This window comes from Panthera leo, chromosome D2 (assembly GCF_018350215.1).
Source record: "Panthera leo isolate Ple1 chromosome D2, P.leo_Ple1_pat1.1, whole genome shotgun sequence".
Taxonomy (NCBI): domain Eukaryota; kingdom Metazoa; phylum Chordata; class Mammalia; order Carnivora; family Felidae; genus Panthera; species Panthera leo.
The window spans coordinates 74,906,154-74,928,015 of record NC_056689.1 but is presented as its reverse complement, the minus strand read 5'-3'; the positions used below and the strand labels follow the sequence as shown (position 1 = coordinate 74,928,015).

Here is a 21,862-nt window from a genome sequence, read left to right as displayed (position 1 = left end):
TGTTCGTTTTCATAAAGTGCAGATTTAATTTTCAATTGTTTGCCTTAGTAAACATCATCTCATTCCAGATCCTCCCTGCCCCCACCCAAGGAGGGAGGGGAAAAGGCTATTTTTTATTTTTACTTAACAAATGTCTAACACAAAGAATAAATGAAAGATCTAATAAAGACAAGATTTTTTTGCAACTGTTTTTCTGGGTAAGATTTCTAAGGACAACAGTAGTGAGTGTAAAATAATTTTTCATAATATGAATACATATAATAACAAATACATAATTTAGACCTCTATGCTTATTTTGCAACTTTTAAGTCTCCGATTATGAAAAAGGTACATAAGCTGAACAAGAATACTTTCCAGTGTGGCCAAATTACTTTCACTGAAGTATGAAGACACTCTCCGGTCTTAGCCTTTGTAATTATGTAAAGTTGCTATTTTCTTCATACCGACATTTATATCCAAAATGGGCTTATTTTTGCTCTATTATATAAGGACTGGCATCTTTTTCAAAAGAATATTGCTAGCAACAGGGTTAATTAAAGAGTACTAATGGCTTAAGTTTGCCAAGTGCTTACTTCTGTGACAATATAAATATGGATTATTAAAGTTGTCTACTCAAGTATAAAATCTATGCAAAATCCTCATAATATAGGCAAAAATGTTTAAAGGCCAAGAAAAAGAATTCTTTTCTTTTACAAGAAAGTGCAACTGCAGGATCTTTTTTGAATGATCTTCTGGACAGTTCTGCAGAAAACTTAGTAGTTTGGCTCAGAAAGTAGAGTTCCTCATGAGGAATAAAAGTTCTTCCTAGAAGAATACAAAGCAAAATTTCAGGCAGCTTTCTGAAAGTAAGCCATTCGTTTGTGGCTACGCAATGGGACAAGTGGAACTGATAATAACGAAGGCTTTCGGGTTTGCTGTGATTTGCACTAAAACTTGGCAGAGCTTTTTTTCTCTTACGCCGGGACACCACGTCGTTGCTCACGTCATAGGTGGTAGTTACAGCACTTGGTCTGACCCTGACCGCAGGCATGAATCTGACCAGGAGGACATCGGAAATGTTTTCATATGTGTTTTAGGGCTTTTTCAGGTCAAATCTCAGTACTTTCACATAAATCATTAAAAATAGAACATTTTCTGTGCTATTTTCAGTATTTTACACAGTGGATAACCATGGTGAGAGAACTTTCTATCATTCATCAGGGATATGCTGTCACACAGTCAGATTTTCAGCATTTGCTCGGCTGCTGCTAGATGGTAAAGGAAGTTTTCTGTTGCTGGTGGAAATCGTCTTTGCTTTAGTGCCTCAAAATTGAGAACTAGCTTTTCTCCATCACTAGAAACTTCTGAAAATGGTTCCAGGTGGGTGAAGATTTCTCTAGTTTTTAGAGAAATATCCTTTAATGGAACAAGAAAATATGCCATAAGTTAGCATCAAAAAATATGAATTTTTGCTGCATTTGGAGAGAATTCTTCCTATTTTTTAAGTTTACCAAATTATTTATGCATTACAAAAAATGAAACAACTTAAAACAACTTAGAAAAACCAACACCATGTTTTTGCCATTTTAGCCATTTTTAAGTGACAACAAGTACATTCAGTGTTTTATGACTACTATCCATTTCCAGAACTTTTTCATCATCCCAAACTGAAATCTTGTACCCATTAAACAATAACTCCCCCATCCCTGTCTCCAATGCCTGGTAACCACCATTCTACCTTTTGCTTCTGTGAATTTGCCTGGTTCTGGGTACCTCATATAAGTGAAATCACACAACATTTGTCCTTTCGTGTCTGGCTTATTTCACTTAGCATAATGTTTTCAAGGTTAATACATGTCGTAGCACATGTTAGAACTTCATTGCCTTTTAAGGCTCAGTGATATTCCACCATACGCATATACCACGTTTTACTTATCCATTCATCCACTGATGGACATTTGGGTTATTTTTACCTTTTGGCTCTTATTTACAGAGCTGCTGTCAACCTGAGTGCACAATTACTTATCTGTGTCTGCTTTCAATTCTTTCTGAAATATACCCAGTAGAATTGCTGGATCTATGGTATTCCTATGTTGAATTTTTAAGGAACCCTGGTATTGTTTTTAGAACACATCTCCCCACCCCCCAAAATCCTCTTCTACCTGGAATAAGTAACCCAGCACCTGCCACATGGGCTGTATTCCTCTTTCCCGACAGTCCTTTGCATGGCTGATGACTCACGAGAGCTCACATTAAAGTCATGTCTTTTTCTTGGTTTGCTGACATCATTAATTCAAATATTTTCAAACCCATACAATATAATATGCCAGGCAATTTCATCATACATTATACTGAGTCACCTGCGTATCACTTTTAGTCCACGAAAAACGCAGTAACACAAAACTCATATTTACACAGTTAACCAACATTGTAAAGAGCCAGCATTTTTACTTGAGCGTTGATGGAGGGATGGATGGGCAGTGATGATCCACACGGTAGGAAAGGAAGAGTCTCAGCTCTCAAGGCAAGCCCCGCCCACTCTTCCTGGCCTGAGCAGATGGGCCACCAGCGCTGAACAGAAAGAACGGTGCTGCTGGCGGGTTCCTGTCACACCTGTGGCTCCTCTCAACCTTTAGCTCATGTGTCACTTCCTCAGAGAGCTGTCTAATCTCTTCTCTAGTATTCTTCACCTTGACCTTTTGTTTCTATCACAGCATTCATTTCGCATGGCTCACAATGATCTGGCGTTTACTTTTTTTTAAGTTTATTTATTTATTTATTTTGAAAGAGAGAGAGAGAGAGAGAGAGAGCGAGCGAGAGCATGATCTGGGGAGGGGCAGAGAGAAGAGAGAGAATCCCAAGCAGGCTCTGTGCCACCAGCACAGAGTCCGACGTGGGGCTCGAACTCACAAACATGAGACCATGACCTGAACTGAAATCAAGACTCAGACATTTAACCAACCGAGCCACCCAGGGCCCCTTACATTATTTCCTATTCATCTACTCCAATAAATACAACCCTACAGCCCCATGCCTGACATATAGTCAGTGCTCAATAAATATTTTCTGGATAAATGAATGAATAAATGGAAAAAAGAACCGGGTCCAGCCAGATGAGTAGGGCCTGCCTATCAGAGCCCCCCACCCCCACCCCTGATGAGGTGGCACAGGTACAGACAGTGGGAGACAATCCTTCCAGGCCTCTGGCCCCCACGGGATGACACAAGGGTCTAGATGAGCCAGGGCCCGGAGGCCAGGATGGAAGTGTATCCCGGGAAAAGAGTAAGGAGCTGGGAACAGGCTGAATGCAAACCGGCAGCAGACAGGAAAGGAGCTGGCAGGCTGCGGTGCACAGGAGGGCCTGTCATCACCACAGGGACAGGCTTAAATAAACTCTCCAGCCATCCCGATCCAGAAAGGGGAGAGGGGAGGATCCACATGGCAGCTCTGGTCAGCCTGACAGGGAGACCCCACAGCGGGGCTAGCCCTGCAGGGTGTGAGCCCAGACCTGCTACCTTTGGCAGGGATCTGACTACATGCTTGCTTACTGCTGTTCTGGACACAGTACATTGAAGCTAGATTGAGACGCCCTCTCTAGTCCTCAGCAGCAACTATCTCTTGAAAGTTGTTCCTCCGTGAAAATTCTGCTGGAGCACAGAATGCGTTCGCTCAGGAAAGCATTCCAGACCAGCTGGGGGTCACACCTGTCACCAGCCCCCTGCATGTCTCTGTCCCCAGAGCCTGATAACTATTTGGCTACGGTGGGCCTCTGCCCGCTCCTCTAACCAGGGCCACCCTGCAGACCCTCGTGCTAGCATCTGCCTACGGCTTCTCACGGCTCCTGGCGCCCCAGGCAGTTCTGCCACACGCTGCCCGGCACCACCACTGCACAACTCTCAGTAAGTCAGGGGACTGAGGAGTTACCTGTATGACTTGGCTGTCTGACTTCTCCGGATCTTCTGCAGATTGAACAATCAGCTGACCAATTTCTTTGTGCAGTTTGCCCATTGTCATGGCCTCTGGTGAGATCAAGCAGAAGTTATGTAGATATTTAGAAGTTTACATAATAAAAACCAGGACGCCTATTTGAAAATGTAAACCATCATACAGAGGAAATTTTCAAAACAACCAACAACCGCCCACATTTCCATCTTCATCCTGAACGCAAATATGATATCACTCCAAGGGACGTGCTAGGAGGCACGGCAGAATCACGATTTCTACTTCGTTCAAAATAAGAACATGCCAATACCAGGTTTCTCCTTCACACCTACCTGATAAGAATTTTTGTTTTTCTTCCTAGGCAAGACCTAATGAAAACTACTGACTACAAGTAAGTTGTGATTTTAAGCCAAGAGCCTGACCTCCCTACGCAGGTCTTTACGGTTAAGAATTCAAGTGTAACTCGGGGGCCTGGGTGGCTCAGTTGGTTAAGAGTCCCACTTCGGCTCAGGTCATGATCTCACATTCGTGAGTTCGAGCCCTGCGTCGGGCTCTGCGCTGACCGCTCGGAGCCTGGAGCCTGTTTCGGATTCTGTGTCTCCCTCTCTCTCTGCCCCTTCCCCACTCATGCTCTGTCTCTCTCTCAAAAAGAAATAAACATTTAAAAAAAAATTCAAGTGGAACCTTCTGGTGGGGATCCTATAGCAGCAGAGCGTCCTATCAGTTCTGCAGAAGCCAGCTGAACATTCCAGTGTGTGAAGACCCTCAGAATGTGCAAAGGAAACAACCTGAGTCACACGATTTACATACACTGCTCCTTTTCTGCAGCAAAAAGATGAACAGAAATTTCTGTTTGTCCCTCCAAGGGACAAACTCCATTTGAATGCTGTTGATTTGAGACGAGCTCATCTTATAGACTCGGAGCAACAGAAGGCGGCAGGACATGGCCACCCTTTCTGGTCCTAATGCTTCAGCAATATAAGTGGCCCTGGCCACAGCCAGTATCCTATCACTCTGGCTTTACAAAGGGCAATACTCACCTCCATTCCCTTTTGCTTACTGACACATCGTTCAAAAAGATTTTCCATACAGGATTCATGTTCAGTCCTTGTGCAATAATAAATTTCCATGCCCTTTTTCATTCTCTGTCCTTTAAGAGGTGGAGCCTACTTCCTCTCTCTTACGTGGGGACTGGACTTAATGGCTTCCTTCTAACAAATAGAATATGGAAGAACTGGTATATGACTTCTGAGACTAGGTCATAAAAGGCACTGTGGTCCTTCTGTCTCTTGGATCACTTACTCTTGGGGAAGCCAGCTGTCATGTCAGGAGAATACTCAAGCTGCCCTACAGAGAGGCCAGGTGGTGAGGCCTCCTGCTAAAAGTTAGCTTAGAAGTTGAGACTTTGGATGACTGAAGCCTTGGGAATATCTTTGTTTTTTAATGTTTATTTTTGAGAGAGAGACAGAGCATGAGCAGGAGAGGGACAGAGAGAAAGAGGAAGATACAGAATCCGAAGCAGGCTCCAGGCTCTGAACTGTCAGCACAGAGCCCAACATGAGGCTCGAACCTACGAACCATGAGATTATGACCTGAGCCGAAGTCGGACCCTTAACCAACTGAGCCACCCAGGTGCCCCTGCCTTGGCAGTATCTTGATTGAAACCTCATGAGAGACCCTGAGTCGGAACCTCTCAGCTAAGTCAGTCCTAAAACTGTGATATAATAAATATTTGCTGTTTTAAAATTTTTTTTTTTTAACGTTTATTTATTTTTGAGACAGAGAGACACAGCATGAACAGGGGAGGGGCAGAGAGAGAGGGAGACACAGAATCTGAAACAGGCTCCAGGCTCTGAGCAGTCAGCACAGAGCCCGACGCAGGGCTCGAACTCATGGACCACGAGATCATGACCTGAGCTGAAGTCGGACACTTAACCGACCGAGCCACCCAGGCGCCCCAATATTTGCTGTTTTAAACTACTAGGTTTAAAAGTGATTTGTTATGCAGCAATAGGTAACTCATACAGCTTGTTTAAACAGAAAAGTTGAGAAACGAGATAGAGACACTATCCTATTGGGGCACCTGGGTGGCTCAGTCGGTTGTGTCCACTCTTGATCTCAGTTCAGGTCATATCTCAAAGGTTCATATGACGGAGCCCCACGTCCGGCTCTGTGCTGACTGCACGGAGACTGCTTGGGATTCTTTCTCCCTCTCTCTGCCCCTCCCCCACTCACGCTTACTCTCTCATAATAAATAAATAAACATTACAAAAAAAAGATACTATCTTATTAACATATACTGTACAGCATAAGCACCCAGAATGTACTACTGACATGGCTGGGCCTGTAAGAATAAATGCTCTGTTCCAGACACAGAAAATCTCTCCAGTTTCAGCACAGCGGGCAAAGCAGGCCCTTGAATACCAGTTTTTGAATACCAGTTTTAGAGCATCAGCCTACAGATACAACTGCTTCAGGGGCGCCTGGGTGGCTCGGTCAGTTGAGCGTCTGACTTCAGCTCAGGTCATGATCTCACGACTCGTGAGTTCGAGCCCCGCGTCAGGTTCTGTGCTGACAGCTCGGAGCCTGGAGCCTGCTTCATATTCTGGGTCTCCCTCTCTCTCTCTCTCTGCCCTCTCCTGCTCATGCTGTCTCTCTCTGTCTCTCAAAAATAAAAAAATAAATATATAAACATTAAAAAAAAATACAACTGCTTCAGGTGGGCGGGAGGATGGGTGAAACTGATAAAGGAGATTATGCGCACACTTATCTTCATGAGCCCTGAGTAGCATGTGGAAGTGTTGAATCACTGTACTGAACCCCTGAAACATAACCCTGTATGTTAGCTACACTGGAATTAAAATTTTAATAAATTAATTTTAAAAAGTATAACTGCTTGGCTTATTTTGTTATCAACGACGGAAGAGAGAACTAACCTTTCGCAAGTGGGGCGACGGTAATCTCACGATCTGCCAGATTCACAAACACGTCATAGAGGTCTGACCTGTTGCTCACCTCCAAGTCCACAAACCCAGCGATGTAACCTGCATGACACAGATGACCCACATTACCGGAATGGGAACAAATCCTGTTGTGAACGGGTCGAAAGAGAATGGACTCTAAAAGTTCACCAGCTGCTTTTCTTCACTGCTTTATTCAGGGGACATCAGCTGTACCCTCTGGCATTTCTTCAGACTACATTATTGACAGTTGCCTGAAGAAACCCTTCCAACTCAAAACGTCCCCCAAACTACATTGTGGTGTCAAAGAAGAAGGCATTTACTTTTCAGTTACTGCTATTCAGGTCAAGAATGACAGCCGAGGTAGAGGTAGCAAGGATTCTCTTGACCAATGTTCCCCCTGTAGGTCTCTGTCTCTAAGCAACCACAGCCACACGTCCGGCTTTCTCAGGGACAGTGTGCTGGGGATGGCATCATCTTTCACCAGTTTCAGATCTGATACAATAAATGCTAAAGGAATCAGGACAACTCAAGAATTAACAGAAGTTTGGAACTGATGTTAAGAAAACAGCTACCAGACTTTTCACATTTCACAGAGCAATACAATTAAAAACAAATAAAAAAAAATTGAGGACCAACTCACTATTGGGACCTCATCAAAATAAAAAGCTTCTGCACAGCGAAGGAAACAATCGGCAAAACTAAAAGGCAACCGACAGAACGGGAGAAGATATTTCAAAAGACATATCAGATAACGGGTTAGTATCCATAATCTATAAAGAACTTATCAAACTCAGGGCGCCTCAGTGGCTCAGTCAGTTAAGTATCAGGCTCAGGTCATGATCTCATGGTTTGTGAGTTCAAGCCCTGTGTCGGGCTCTGTGCTGACAGCTCAGAGCCTGGAGCCTGCTTCAGATTCTATGTTTCCCTCTCTCTCTGCCCCTCCCCCGCTCGCACTCTGTCTCTCTCTCACTCTCTCTCTCAAAAATAAACATTGAAGAACTTATCAAACTCAACACCCAAAAAAACAAATAATCCAGTGAAGAATTGGGCAAAAGACATGAAAAGACACTTCTCTAAAGAAGACATCCAGATTGCCAACTGACACATGAAAAAATGTTCAACGTTACTCATCATCAGGGAAAAACAAATCAAAACCACAATGAGATACCACCTTACACCTGTCAGAATGGCTAACATTAACAACTCAGGCAACAACAGATGTTGGCGAGGATGCCCAGAAAGAGGATCTCTTTTGCATTGTTGGTGGGAACGCAAGCTGGTGCAACCACTCTGGAAAACAGTATGCAGGTTCCTCAAAAAATTAAAAATAAAACTACCTTATGACCCAGCAACAGCATTACTAGGTATTTATCTAAGGGATACAGGTGTGCTGTTTCGAAGGGACACATGCACCCCCATGTTTATAGAGCACTATCCACAATAGCCAAAGTATGGAAAGAGCCCAAATGTCCATCGATGGATGAATGGATAAAGAAGTGGTATATATATACACAATGGAGTATTACTTGGCAATCAAAAAGAATGAAACCTTGCCATTTGCAACTACGTGGATGGAACTAGAGGGTATCATGCTAAGCAAAATTAGTCAGAGAAAGACAAATATCATATGACTTCACTCCTATGAGGACTTTAAGAGACAAAACAGATGAACATAAGGGAAGGCAAGCAAAAATAACATAAAAACAGGGAGGAGGACAAAACAGAAGAGACTCTTAAATATGGAGAACAGAGGGTTACTGGAGGGGTTGTGGGAGGGGGGATGGGCTAAATGGGTAAGAGGCATTAAGGAATCTACTCCTGAAATCATTGTTGCACTCTATGCTAACTAAATTGGATGTAAATTTTAAAAAATAAAAATAAAAAATAAAATAAAATGTGAAAAAAAATAAAATTTTTAAGGAAAAAAAATTGGTTGCATTTACCAAAGAAATAATGCATCATCAATATTCCCTTTGGGAAGGCCAGAAAAAAGTCCTCCCCCAAACCAGGTGAACACCAAGCCTCTCCTCCTGCGAGACCCCCACTGTCTACCTGGGCACATCCGCAGGGCTTCCAGCTCCTCGGCACTGAGGTGCACATAGGAATGAAGTATGGTCCAGTCCTGTCGATGCCACACCAGGGCAGGCAGAGTCCTGGGGAACGAAGACAAGAACTCAAATGGTTGCTGGCCCGCACCCGCACCCTCCTCCCTCTTCCTCCCGAGGACAGAGCTGGCTGTCAGAGGCAGAGGGGAGAATGAAGACTACACGTGCCCCGACCTCCAGGCTTCAAATTAAAGTAATGCAATGTCTTCAACTCTGCCTTTTTGGGTCAGATTAGCTACAAAAAGCTCAAGGTGAAGTTTCAAAACATCTCCGTGGTGGCAAGGAGTAACACTTCTGAAGTTTTCCTCCAAATGCCTCACTCCGCAAACTGCCACAGAGGGAGTCTGAGGGTAGAATCCAGAGTGGGGCCCTGCAAGCGACACATTTTTTTTGAAGTCTCTCATTTCTATCTTTAAAGTTCCAATCAAACTTGCAAACCACTTTGTGTTTGTTTTTATACAAAGTAAGTTTCCTTGAAAAAACCAGTGAAACAGCTGCCGCAGAGAGAGGTGACGAATTGAACTGTGGTATGGTGAATCCGCTGTTGCCCTGCTATGTTTCCCAAGCTGTGGACATCCCCGTTTCAGAAGCATAGATGTAGAGGGAAAGGGTAACTGGGTGGCCATCGCAATGACAGCAGTCCTCGTTTCCAGAGCGCACACGATGAGCAAGGCACACGCCAAGTACTTCACACACGGCATCTCCAGTCCTGACAACAGGCTTACGAAGTGGGCATTATTACCTTCATTTTACAGATATAGAGACGGAGGCTTAGAAAGTTTAAGTATCCTGGATGTGGTCACAGAGCGGGTAAAGCGCCCTCCAGGATTTTAACCCAAGTTCTTCTGACGACCAAACCTTCTTTTTCCCGTTTTCTAACCAGTCAGCCTCCTGGAGCCTCAATTTTCTCATCCGTAAAAGAAGGCAAAGTTCCTTGCAAAGTTCGTGTCACAAGTAAATTTAATAATTGAGGTGATTTATACAACAGCTGGCATACAGGTTAAGCACAAAAGCTAGGTCCTCTTGTTTTTAAAAAAGAATCTATGAACAAGTTAGATTTGGTAAAGAAAAAACTTTCAAAACATCTTTATTATAAAAATAAGAGAGGGGCACCTGGGTGGATCAGTCCGTTAAGCATCAGACTCCGGCTCAGGTCACGATCTCGCGGTCTGTGTGTTCAAGCCCCATGTCGGGTTCCGCGCTGACAGCCCGGAGCCTGCTTCAGATTCTGTATCTCCCTCTCTCTCTGCCCTCCCCCCCCCACTTGTGTTCCGTCTCTCAAAAATAAATAAATGTTTTTTTTAAAAAAAGAAAATCTGTGGTAAAAGTGAAAAAAAAAAGAAATAACTTACTTAAAACAGGGGTCAGGAAACTATGGCCATGGATCAGCTGTCTGTCTTTGCACATAAAGTTTTATTGGAACACAGCCATGCTCATTCATTTACATATGCACGACTGGCAGTTCGGTGGTTGGGACAGAGAACTTATGGCCTCCAAGCCTAAAATATTTATGGTCTGGCAAGGAAAAGTTCAAACTCCCTGCTCTAAAATATTCTTATTTCTAAATTTAAAGAAGAATCTGCCCAAATTCGGTGACCTTGAACTACTAAAGCTCACCTGAAACATTAGACCAAGATAGCATTTCACCCACAGCCTACCACATTCTATTTATACCAAATGTGTAACAGAACAGAGCACACAGGAACACAGACTGCCCCAAATCAGCTCCCAACAAAGCCTCTACTTTTTAATGACCACAGACAATACCTGGTGAACTCCTGGACAGCTTCTATTTTGGGGTGATAGACGACAATTCTTTTCTTTAGCATCAGTGCTGTGTGTAAGATAACGGTTTCCATTCCAAACTGAGATACAATGTCTTAAAACACAAGAAATTATAATATTACTGCATTAAATAATATGTAAGAAAATAACATTTTTATTGGAAGGAATTCTTTCCAATAAATGCAGAGTTTATTTTCTGTATACAGAATTATTTTCAATACAGAGAATAAAAAAGCACCTTATGCACTGGATGAGCATATAAATCCAGACATCTGCTCCCTAGGATGGGTGCTATGACAGCCTAAACCTGACCCCCCTCCAAGGGACTCTGCACTGGATGCACAGATGAAGCCAGAGCCCAAAGAAAGTGGAATAAATGATATGAAGGGAACCAGTATCTTTCTGTGTCATGAAACACCCTTAGGTTTAAAAAAAAAAAAAAAAAAGTTTACTCTGGAGCACCTGGGTGGCTCATTGGCTTAAGCAACTGACACTTGATTTCGGCTCAGTTCATGATCTCACAGTTTGTGGGTTCGAACCCCACATATGGCTCTACACTGACAGTACAGAGCCTGCTTGGGATTCTCTCTATCTGCCCCAACCCCGCTGGCTCTCTCTCTCTCAAATAAACATTCAAAAATAATAATAGATAAATAAATAAAAGTTCATGGACACCACCCCTCCACCAATACATACGTCATTATGTAAGTCCTTTTGAGACAGCTGAACAAACCTGTCAACAAGGATGCTTAGAAACCATACAGAACAGCAGGTTCACGAGCTAAGACAGGCGCTGTAGGAGGACAAGAGTGAAGGCCAGCATTTCCCCTTTCCTCCCTTTTAAGGACCCTGAAATCTGTGGCTTAGCCCTGCACTGCTGTTTTGGATTTTCCAGTTGGGAGAGGAAGGCGGAGAGTTAGAAGAGGAACTCTGGGTCAGGGGCCTGAGCTCTCCACATGGAGGAAGTAACTGCTAAAATGTAAGGAAAGAAAAACTATGGAAGTGGGCAGACACTCAAGCTGTGAAATTCAGCTTACCCACAAAAGAACATTTCTGTATTATTAACAGTCAGAATCGTGTGGAAAGGGCCACCACAAAAATCTGCTTTCCTACGACAGAATTCTAATCAAATAAGGCAATGTAGAAGTTGAACTACCCTCCTGTATAGCAAATAAATATTACATAGATGAAAATATACAGAAAGATGGAATATTAGAGTACAATGAGGATTGCCCTTGGCTTGGGGATCTTGTTGTTGGGATGGAACCATCGGGATGGGTTTTTGTTTTGTGGGCTGTGTGTGTGTCTGCGTGTGTTTACCTTTGATGGAGCCTGCAAGATAAGCCTTTCGGGCATCAAAATCCTTGCTAAGGAAAGAGCCATTTTCTTCACTCTGGCATATCCCCTTTGTGAGTACTGCAATATAACTCTCCATCATTTTAACTGGGCTCCCATGTTTCAGGTACATTCTGTAAGAAAAAACAAAAAACAACCATGCTTTTATATAGCATGAACCACACAGAGCAATGCACCCAAGGCTGGGTATGGGTACTTCCTAAAAAATCTAAGTCAACCTGCTGATAACGCTTCTGAATGCCTGAAACTTTTTATGACATGACTACTTCTATAATTTAATTCGATAATGTATTGAAAAAAACAACCATTCAAGAGACCTCCAACAACTCCCTGAAGCTGGCTTTCTCCTTCCATCTCCATAGCCCACTCGAGCAGGAGAGTAAGCTAAGGACTTTCTAAGGACTCATTTTTCTTTTTTTCCCTAAGTTTTATTTTTTAAGTTTATTTATTTTGAGAGACAGAGAGAGAGAGCGCATGTGCACACCCGCACAAGTCAGAGAGGGGCAGAAAGAAGGAGAGACAGAATCCCAAGCAGGCTCCACACCATCAGCACACAGCCTGATGTGGGGCCTGAACTCACGAACCCAGGAGATCATGACCTGAGCTGAGATGCTTAACCAACTGCACCACCCAGGCGCCCCTGAGGGCCCACTATTCTTAAAAAAAATATTGCATTTTTATCTGTCTTATATTCACAAATGGTGCTTCTAGCCATAAGGACTCTATTATTGCTGGGATTTCCTTTGACAAGAAAGGAGTTTTACACATTGTTCACAGAGAAAACAGTAATTATAGAACCTATATTTATTATCAGAGTTCCCAGAGGTAACTATATTTAGATAATTAAGAAATCAAACTCCTTTAAGTTTCTGGTGGTAAGTATACACTAGATATATTCATCATCAAGTTCCAGAAAACGCTGACAGGAAACTGCCTACATTTATAGCTCACATGTGAAATCAGTCTCTTCCCCTGAAATCTCTTCCTCTGAGTAACTAAATCTAAATTTTGCATGAGAAGCAGGACTGGGCCTACTTGAGCCTTTTAGTAGCTAAATGGATTAAAAAACTGGAAAGAAAATAAAATTATTGTTTAAAACAGATCATTTGAGGGATACCTGGGTAACTCAGTCAGTTAAGCGTCTGACTCTCAGTTTCGGTTCAGATCATGATCTCACGGTTCGGGAGTCTGAGCCCCTCGTTGGGCTCTGTGCTGACAGTGTGGAGCCTGCTTGGGATTCTCTCTCTCCATCTCTCTCTCTTCCCCTAACCCACACATGCTCTATCTCTCTCTCAAAAATAAACATTAAAAAAAAAAAAAAGATTTAAAAAAATTTTTAAAAATAAAATAGATCACTTGAAACTGTATTTATTGTAGGTTAAGTGAAAAAAGCAAGTATTGTAACTACTAGCCAGTCAGTGTTTTTAAATGACTTCAATGCACAATTGAGGGAAAGAGGTAGAGAACAATGAATATGGTAAGCTAACCTACATGTAAACTAGTCAAACCCATGAACTCATATACATGCTTCCATATGGAGAAAATATCTCCGGTATGATAGAAAGAAAACAGCCCCAGGAGTGCCCCGGGGTGGGGGTCGGGAGGCAGATTTGAAGGCTAGGAATAGGGAGAGGAAGGGACCTAGTTTTCACTGTATACCCTTCTGTATTGTCTGTATTTTTTTCCTGTGTGCTTACATTACCACCACCAAACAAACAAACAATATACCATTAAAACTGTAAAATAGACGGGCACCTGAGTGGCTCAGTCAGTTAAGTGTCCGACTCTTGATTTCTGCCTAAGTCATGATCTCACTGTTCGTGAATTGGAGCCCTGCATCAGGCCACATTGTCAGTGTGGAGCCTGCTTGGGATTCTCTCTCTCCCTCTCTCTGCCCCTCCCTTGCTCACGTGTGTACGCGTGCACGCACGCGCACACACACACACACACACACACACACACTCTCTCTCTCTTTCTCAAAATAAATAAATAAACTTAAAAAAAAAAAACACCCTGTGAAATAGAAACGATATACAGTAATGGAGAAGAGAAACACAGGAAGGGTAGTAGGATAAGATCACTTTTTCCATAACAACCCTGGGCCATGAACTACTGACAGAAGCAAGGATCCCCCCAAATCATTCCATAGGAAAACCACAAAGTGCAACCCAGGGGAACTTACTCAGATGGGACAGCCGGAGGCTGTCACACCTGGCCTGGACAACTGGTTCCAAGTGAAACCCTGGTTCTCTACCACGGCCACTAGCTGGAGGCTCCAGAAGATGAAGGGGGTCATGGCAAATGACCTGGATCCCACACAGGGAACGAACCCCCTCGTGTGGGCTTCCGCTGCCACTGTGAGCAGCGTGCTATGGAAGGCACGCCTGCCTGTCCCCTCCCCAGAAACGGAAGGGAGCACCTCCATGGTAAGCAGCAGCATCGAAAAGTGTTGGTCTATGTACTTGTGCACACAGACAGGTGTTAGTGGGGAGAGGCAGTGTGTGTGTGTGGCAAGAGCATGTGGGTATGTACACATGCAAGGGTACGTGCAGTAAGGTGCAGGGGGCACAAGAGGTGGCTGCCAATAGCTCTCAGTCCTCCTTTCTCCTAAACTGTGACAGGAGAAGAGTCCAGAACCCAACAATGCCATGGCACTACAGAAGCTGAGGAACCTTCCAGCTTCCTCCCGGGCAGGAAGTGGAATCTAAAGCAATCTTAAATTTTGAGCCCAAGAATATTTCCCAGTGAATTCACTGGGAAACCTAACCCTGACTCAGTCAAATGAAATGGGAGTCCAACGTTTGTTCAAAAGCAGCTTTACAGTGTTTTTAGCTCATGGCTTGTAGACAGCGTCTCTTCTCACAATAATAGTCTCCCTTTGTGTCAGTGCCATGGTAGCAGACAACTGTTTATATTCCACAATGAACCATATACCTGGAACTTATCTTAAGAGAGCAGAAAGGTTTTCTTATCATAGCTGGCTGCAAAACAGTAAAACTTCATTCTGTCAAAATACAATCTACCTGAAACCCTTAAGTAATTAGAAAGTAGTCTTCTGCTACATGTAGATATAGATATATAGATATAGTTATGGATATAGACATATAGATATAGATAGCCAGAGATAGATAGCATGTGTGTGTACACATAAAAATGGCAAAAAAGCAACCATTCATCAGGCTTATAGCGAGGAACACAAAAACAACTCCCTTTGCCCCCCACCCCATCTAAAACAACTTACTGAGCATAAGCCTGAGGGCTGATGTTGTAATACATAACCTCTAGAATTACAATTCTATCTAGTAACAACAATATTTAAAAAAAAAAAAAAATCTAAAACCCTGTCAAAGCCCTGATTGAGGAAAAAACTAATTTCCCCAAGATACAAGAAAGGTTTGATTAACTCCACTATATACACTCACCAAGGCAAGCAAGCAGACTGGTATATTTTACTTACAATTTTTCAACAGCTGGGATGAAACTAAAGAAGTTTACCTGAATCACTATTAACCAATTAATTGGATTCTCAGCTTCCCAGCACTCCAGCTAAGAAGTATTTTCCTGCGTTTTTGCATAATTCAAAATGCTCATTAACTTTCCCCAAAATGACTCCCCCACACAGACCTTGACACATATAAACTAGCTTACCACTTCGCCAGCACTTAACTTATCCGTCCTGCTAAGGAAAGTTCTAGATTGGAAGTGAGCAGAAGTGTCAGGCCAAAAGTAGCAAGTGACTCAAATACCCAAGAACTACAATCGTTGTGTAAATTGCTTTTTGTCCTCCCTTCTACCATTTTCCCAAATAAGAGCAGTGTCATAAAAGCAGAAGAGAAAGTTCCTCTTACAAAAGTTTCCAGAGGGCCAGTAAAGATTAAGTTGGGGAAGCAGAGGGCTGAAATTTGCTTCCTCCGTGTAGAAATCTGCTATGTAACTACCGAGCAAGATCTTCATTTTTGTAGGATAGCATTTAATACAGTTTTCATACAGACCTACACAATATCCTAGTGAAGGCGGCATATTTCTCTGGATTAAAATCTTTGGCGGTCAGAACAATAGAAAAATGAGTCACCTGTCCAAAAGAAACAAAAAGTATACTTTTTAAAGACACTTTCACAGATTTAAATTTTATTACTACATTCTAGCAAACCTCTTGTACAAGACATAACAGCATTAAAAAGAAAAGATCAAAATGTAACCAAGTTCTCACTTCCTTGTTTATACTTTTATGTTTACATACACACATATAAAAGATATGTACTTATATATACCTATATATTTCATTTCTTAGATAAGAATGTAGTACTTTTAGAGTTAACATCTTTTCAAAAACACAAATATATTTCAAATATCAAAAATGTGAGTTTTCATTTAAAGTACTCTCACCTCATCAAAGCAGAATTAGAAATGTCATATCAGATCTACCAATTTGTCAACTCTTAATTAATGAAAGAGGATACAAAACAACAAAAATACACACAGTAAGATCACACAGTTCCTGAAATAGTCAATGCTCTACAGAATGCCATATAATCTCTGTAGAAAGCACACTGTAACAATAAGCTTCATTTGTCTATACTCCTCTATTATTATAAATATAAATTTCTTCTAATCATATACCTATTATTCCCATTAATGAGATAAAATTCAGGACTTTATAAAAGGCAAAGCATTTAAGAAATACATTTTTAGAAATCATATTCTTTTTTTTTTTTAATTAAAAAAAATTTTTTTTTAATGTTTGTTTATTTTTGAGACAGAGAGAGACAGAACATGAACGGGGGAGGGGCAAAGAGAGAGGGAGACACACAATCGGAAGCAGGCTCCAGGCTCTGAGCCATCAGCCCAGAGCCCGACACGGGGCTCGAACTCACGGACCGCGAGATCGTGACCTGAGCTGAAGTCGGATGCTTAACTGACTGAGCCACCCAGGCGCCCCAGAACTCATATTCTTAAGTATAAGAACTACCTCTAAATCTTGTCATTTTTCAAATCTGAAAAGCAGATTTGAAATCGATGTTGCTGCTATTGACATTATGGAACAAAACACACATAAACCTATTCGACACATCAAGACTTTTCAGCAAGAACTTAATGAACATAAACGAAAGATTTTATAACACATTGAAAACTATCTTTTCGCAAATTTACATTTTCTAATTATGAATCTGTTTTGTTTTAAACCTCTAACAGTTTTAAACTGTTGCCTTCTTGTTATTTTAAAAGTAACTCCTTAAATTTAAATTGATATCTTGGACATGTTTCATGATTATTGGCTATAAAAGTAGCCCTAGATGGTAAAAGAAGTCCCCACACAGGCACACACCAGGAGCTTCGTCACTTTCCAATATTTCTTTATTTGAAAAAAAACAAAACAAAAAACCCTGCTGGTTACTTGGAATTAGAAAAGCCCACAGTGACCACATACTGGTTTTCAACATGTCACATTGATACTATTCATATCAAATGACACACACACAAAAGCCTACTTAATACATGTTTCCTTAATTCTCCTTTCTATTCCTAACATATCCTTACCATCCATAAACAAATGAAAAAAAGTTTTCTTAATTATATCAAGGATAATTTTATCTTTAAAAATTTTGGGGGGGTAAGGGGCATTAAGGAATCTATTCCTGAAATCATTGCTTCACTATATGCTAACTAATTTTGATGCAAATTTTAAAAAATAAAAAATAAAGTTAAAAAAAATTTTTTTTTAATGTTTATTTATTTTTGAGCGGGGAGGGAAGGGAGACACAGAAGGAGAGACGGAGACACAGAATCTGAAGCCGGCTCCAGGCTCTGAGCTGTCAGCACAGAGCCCGACACAAGACCCGAAGCCACTGAGTTGTGAGATCATGACCTGAGCCAAAGTCGGACACTCAACCAACTGAGCCACCCAGGCATCCCAAGGATAATTTTATCTTTTAAAACAGTTTTTAGGGCGCCTGGGTGGCTCAGTTGGTTAAGCTTCTGGCTCTTGACTTCGGATCAGATCATTATCTTGTGGTTTGTGGGTTCCATCCCCATTCAGGCTCTGCACTAACAGTGCAGAGCCTGCTTGGGATTCTCTCTCTCTCCTTCTCTCTACCCCTCCCATGCTCTGTCTCTCTCTCTCTCAAAACAGATAAACTTAAAACAAACAAACAAACAAACAAACAAACAAACTTAGGGGCGCCTGGGTGGCTCAGTTGGTTAAGTGTCCGACTCTTGATCTTGGCTCAGGTCATGATCTCATGGTTTGAGTTTGAGCCCCGCGCTGGGCTCAGCGCTGACAGTGTGGAGCCTGCTTGAGGTTCTCTCTCTGCCCCTCCCCTGCTCAATCTCTCTCAAAATAAATAAACTTAAGAAAAAAAAAAACTTAAAATGGTTTTTAATTATGGACAAATGCTTCTTTCCACTTTTAATCGGTCACGACTTTGCACGTCCACATTACTACTCCATCAGAGTATAACCCAGAAAGGACTTCACTACACCAGCCATAGGGTCAGTCAATAGAATGTACATCAACCAATATTCATAGAATGAATAAGAGTGAAATTTGAAAGGGGACATTCCCAGTGAAAAGCATATCTGGTATTTTTCAAAAGCGTACTGTGAGCAATAATGTCTAAAGCTAAGAGTCAATGGAAGAATGTTACGTCACTTTAAATATTTTTGGTTGTTAGACCTTCATGCAGTCATACCTTTATCAAAACTGAAGAATCTGGAACTTCAACTGTTGTGATATAAAACCATGTTCTTCTGTACTGACCAAAGACGAAGGGATGGAGAAGTTTGTTCTCATCTGTAAGGCAGCATTTTCTCAGCAGTAAATTCCTTAAAGTAGCTGTCGTGGAAGGATAACACCACACCCACAGAACTTCTCCATTTGTGTCCTTTTCTACGGTGGAAAGATGGTCACTGTGAGAATGTCAAACAGCAGCAAGGAAGTGAATTGATTGGTTACTCAGAAGCACTTAGCGGAATCAGTTTTCACATCCCATTTTACAAAGCATCCCGGAGCATGTGTGACCCCAAATTCCCATCCACCTCTGTTGGTCAAATCATGCAGCTCTCCTGATCTTGAGTTTTAGGCCACCTGAGTAAAAACCTTTTACAACAAATCATGAATGAAAACTTAAGGGGCACCTGGGTGGCTCAGTCAGTTAAGCATCCGACCTTGGCTCAGGTCGTGGTCTCATGGTTCGTGAGTTCGAGCCCCGCGTCGGGTTCTGTGCTGACAGCTCGGAGCCTGGAGCCTGCTTCCGATTCTGTGTCTCCCTCTCTCTCTGCCCCTCCCCTGCTCGTGCTCTGTCTCTCTCTCTCTCTCTCAAAAATAAATAAACCTTAAAAAATTTTAAGGAAAAGAAAATCTGAGCCTTAAATTTGGCAGAGTTCTTTCCTATCTCCTCCCACACAAATTCATAAACTCAGCATTACGTTTTGTTTTAATTTTAATTAAGATTAAATTTTAATTTTTAATTTTTTTTAAGTTTATTTATTTTGAGAGAGCAAAGAGAAGACAGAGTGAGAGCAGGGGAGGGGCAGAGAGAGAAGGAGAGAGAGGGTTTCAAGCAGGCTCCACGTTGTCAGTGGAGAGCCCAATGTGGGGCTCAATCTCACGAACCTTGAGATTGTGACCTGAGTTGCTCACTTAACCGAGCCCCCCAGGTGCCCCCTCAGCCTTACATTTTTATCAGTTAGAAGGATCTTTAATAAATACACAGGAAGTGTTTGTCAAAAACAAAACTGGAGATGAAGAAAATGGTGCAATCTCTTTTAAATCATGTTATATACTGATTGTATAAATTCCATATTTAACATTGTAATAGTAATAATAATAATGTAATAATAATAGTAATAATAATAATGGTTATCCTGTCACATAATGTAGTTTCCTCATCACAGTAAACACCTCAATAACCTAGCCTAAGCTTCAGAAAAACAGTTACTGTGCATATAGCAGTATGGATGCAGATTTTTGTTATGGAAAATATCAAGTTCATAAAAAAATGAATTCCCGTCTCCCTCATTCAGCTCCAGCAATTATCAACACCTGGTCCCTCCTTGTTTCTAATGTTCCCCCTCCCCCATTATTTGGAAGCAAATTCCTTTTAAATCCGTTTCCATACGAAAAATAAAAATCTGAATTGAAAATATGATTGTAAGTCATCTTCGTCTTTGCCGTTACCAGATAAAGTCAGAATTTAACCTAACCTTATTCACAAGTACCTTCAAGCAGGACTAAGATGCTTGAAGTACTTAGGTTTTGTTTTGAAGCAGTTCTAAAACCACATTAGAAATAATACAGGGGAAATAAAAAAGAAACACAGGAAGCCATTCCCAGATAAATGCACTCCTTTGAAACACTGAGAAATAATCAGCACAGTTAGCCGGTTTTGCTGAACGCAAGCAACGTTCTTCCACACTAGAGGAATAGAATGTTATCTCAATGGAGTATTACTTCAAAGGTCAACGGCAGGCAGGGAACCGACAGACGTTCATTCAAGCAACCCGCGGCCGCCAATGGGATGAATGGTTCCTTGAAACACCCAACCCTGAGACGCTGCACACGGCTCAGGCACACCCAAAGATCCAACGTACTTCCTCAACCACTAATTCCTCAAATCTAACCGGGATCCCGCCGTACATGATTGTGTAGACACGCCGGCTACGTGCCTGAGCTCTATCACATGATACAGGATTCCGCCACTGGTGTGAGTTGGGGCTCTGCGGCTAGACCGCAAGGGTCCCAACCCTGGCTCCGCCGCTTCCTAGCACGGGTCCGTGCGCAAAGGACACCCTGGGCCTCCATCTGCTTCTCCGAAATGTGGTCACCAAACATTACCCACATCCCCTGGAGCCGTGGTAGAAGTTTAACGGGAGATAATCCGTGCATAATGCTCAGCACTCGGGGCTGGCACAGTTGGTCACGGTGACTCGAACTGCTCAATCACATAATCGGGGCCAGCCGGGCGCTGGGCAGGCAGTCACGCGTGCCTCCCGCACGCTCCGAGGTCTGCCCTGCCGCCTCCCCGCCCCCCCCCCCCCCGCACCGCCCACTACCCGCTCTCGGCCCAGCCCCTGCCCCGCCTGCGCAGCGGCCCCTCGCAGCCGCCGGAGCTCCGTCACCCTCGACGTCCGGGCTTCTGCGCATCATGGGGCGTCCGGCAGGAGGCCCGGGGTCCCTCCGCCCTGCTGCCCCGCCCGGACGGGTCCCACGCGAGGCTACAGGCGGACCCGCCCAGGGCGGCTGGCCGGGTCCCCGCGCCCCGCAGCGCCCCCCGCCCCGGCCCAACAGAGAAGGGGCCGCGACCTCCTCACCGCAGGCGGCGCCGGGGACCGCGGGAGCAGAGGCCACCCCGGGCCCAGGCGGAGGCCGAACTGGGGCGCGGGACTGCGGGGCAGGGCGCCTTCGTCCTCACCGATCAGCCCGACTCCGAGCATCAGCTGAGGGTCCGCCGCCTCCGCAGCAGCCATTTTCCGCCGCCGCCGCCGCAGCGCGCCGCTCCCAACAATCCGCTCGCAGGCCCCGCCCCTCCTCCAGGGCACGCCCACCATCCGGTCCCACCCTCAATCAAGGCCCCGCCTCTCCCTCTGGCCCCACTTGGGTCCCGCTCGCCCTGACTTCCTGCCCCCCCACCCACCTTCAGCCCTCAGCTCTTTTTTTTTTTTAATTTTTTTGTTGTTGTTGTTATTTATTTTTGAGAGAGAGAGAGAGACAGAGCACAGGCAGGGGAGGGGCAG

The 21,862-nt window shown here is 43.2% G+C and overlaps 1 protein-coding gene across 3 annotated transcripts; it reads right to left on the bottom strand.

Annotated features, from left to right (window-relative positions):
• Positions 1 to 2: 2 nt before the first annotated feature.
• DENND10 (DENN domain containing 10) lies at positions 3 to 21,632 on the bottom strand. 3 transcript variants are annotated; one of them, XM_042907815.1, is made up of 9 exons: positions 21,541 to 21,632; positions 18,820 to 19,016; positions 16,123 to 16,202; positions 12,095 to 12,243; positions 10,757 to 10,868; positions 8,937 to 9,037; positions 6,858 to 6,965; positions 3,904 to 3,998; positions 3 to 1,395 (listed from the first exon to the last, which is right to left on the bottom strand). In XM_042907815.1, exons 1-9 carry the CDS (start codon positions 21,593 to 21,595, stop codon positions 1,219 to 1,221), a joined length of 1,074 nt encoding a protein of 357 aa, XP_042763749.1. In that variant the 5' UTR covers positions 21,596 to 21,632; the 3' UTR covers positions 3 to 1,218. The 3 variants fall into 3 exon arrangements, with proteins under 3 accessions (XP_042763749.1, XP_042763751.1, XP_042763750.1); XM_042907817.1 differs by lacking the exon at positions 21,541 to 21,632 and adding an exon at positions 21,440 to 21,531; XM_042907816.1 differs by lacking the exons at positions 16,123 to 16,202; positions 21,541 to 21,632 and having other exon boundaries at positions 18,820 to 18,908.
• Between the last annotated feature and the right edge of the window lie 230 nt (positions 21,633 to 21,862).

Excerpts from the sequence above, each read along its gene's own strand:
- DENND10 (XM_042907815.1), bottom strand. The coding sequence starts at position 21,595 with ATGGCTGCTGCGGAGGCGGCGGACCCTCAGCTGATGCTCGGAGTCGGG. Across the intron at positions 16,203-18,819 it reads ATTCTTCAGTTTTGATAAAG|GTGACTCATTTTTCTATTGT; the intron begins GTATGACTGCAT and ends TCTTTTGGACAG. Across the intron at positions 1,396-3,903 it reads CAGACAGCCAAGTCATACAG|GATATTTCTCTAAAAACTAG; the intron begins GTAACTCCTCAG and ends GTTCCATTAAAG.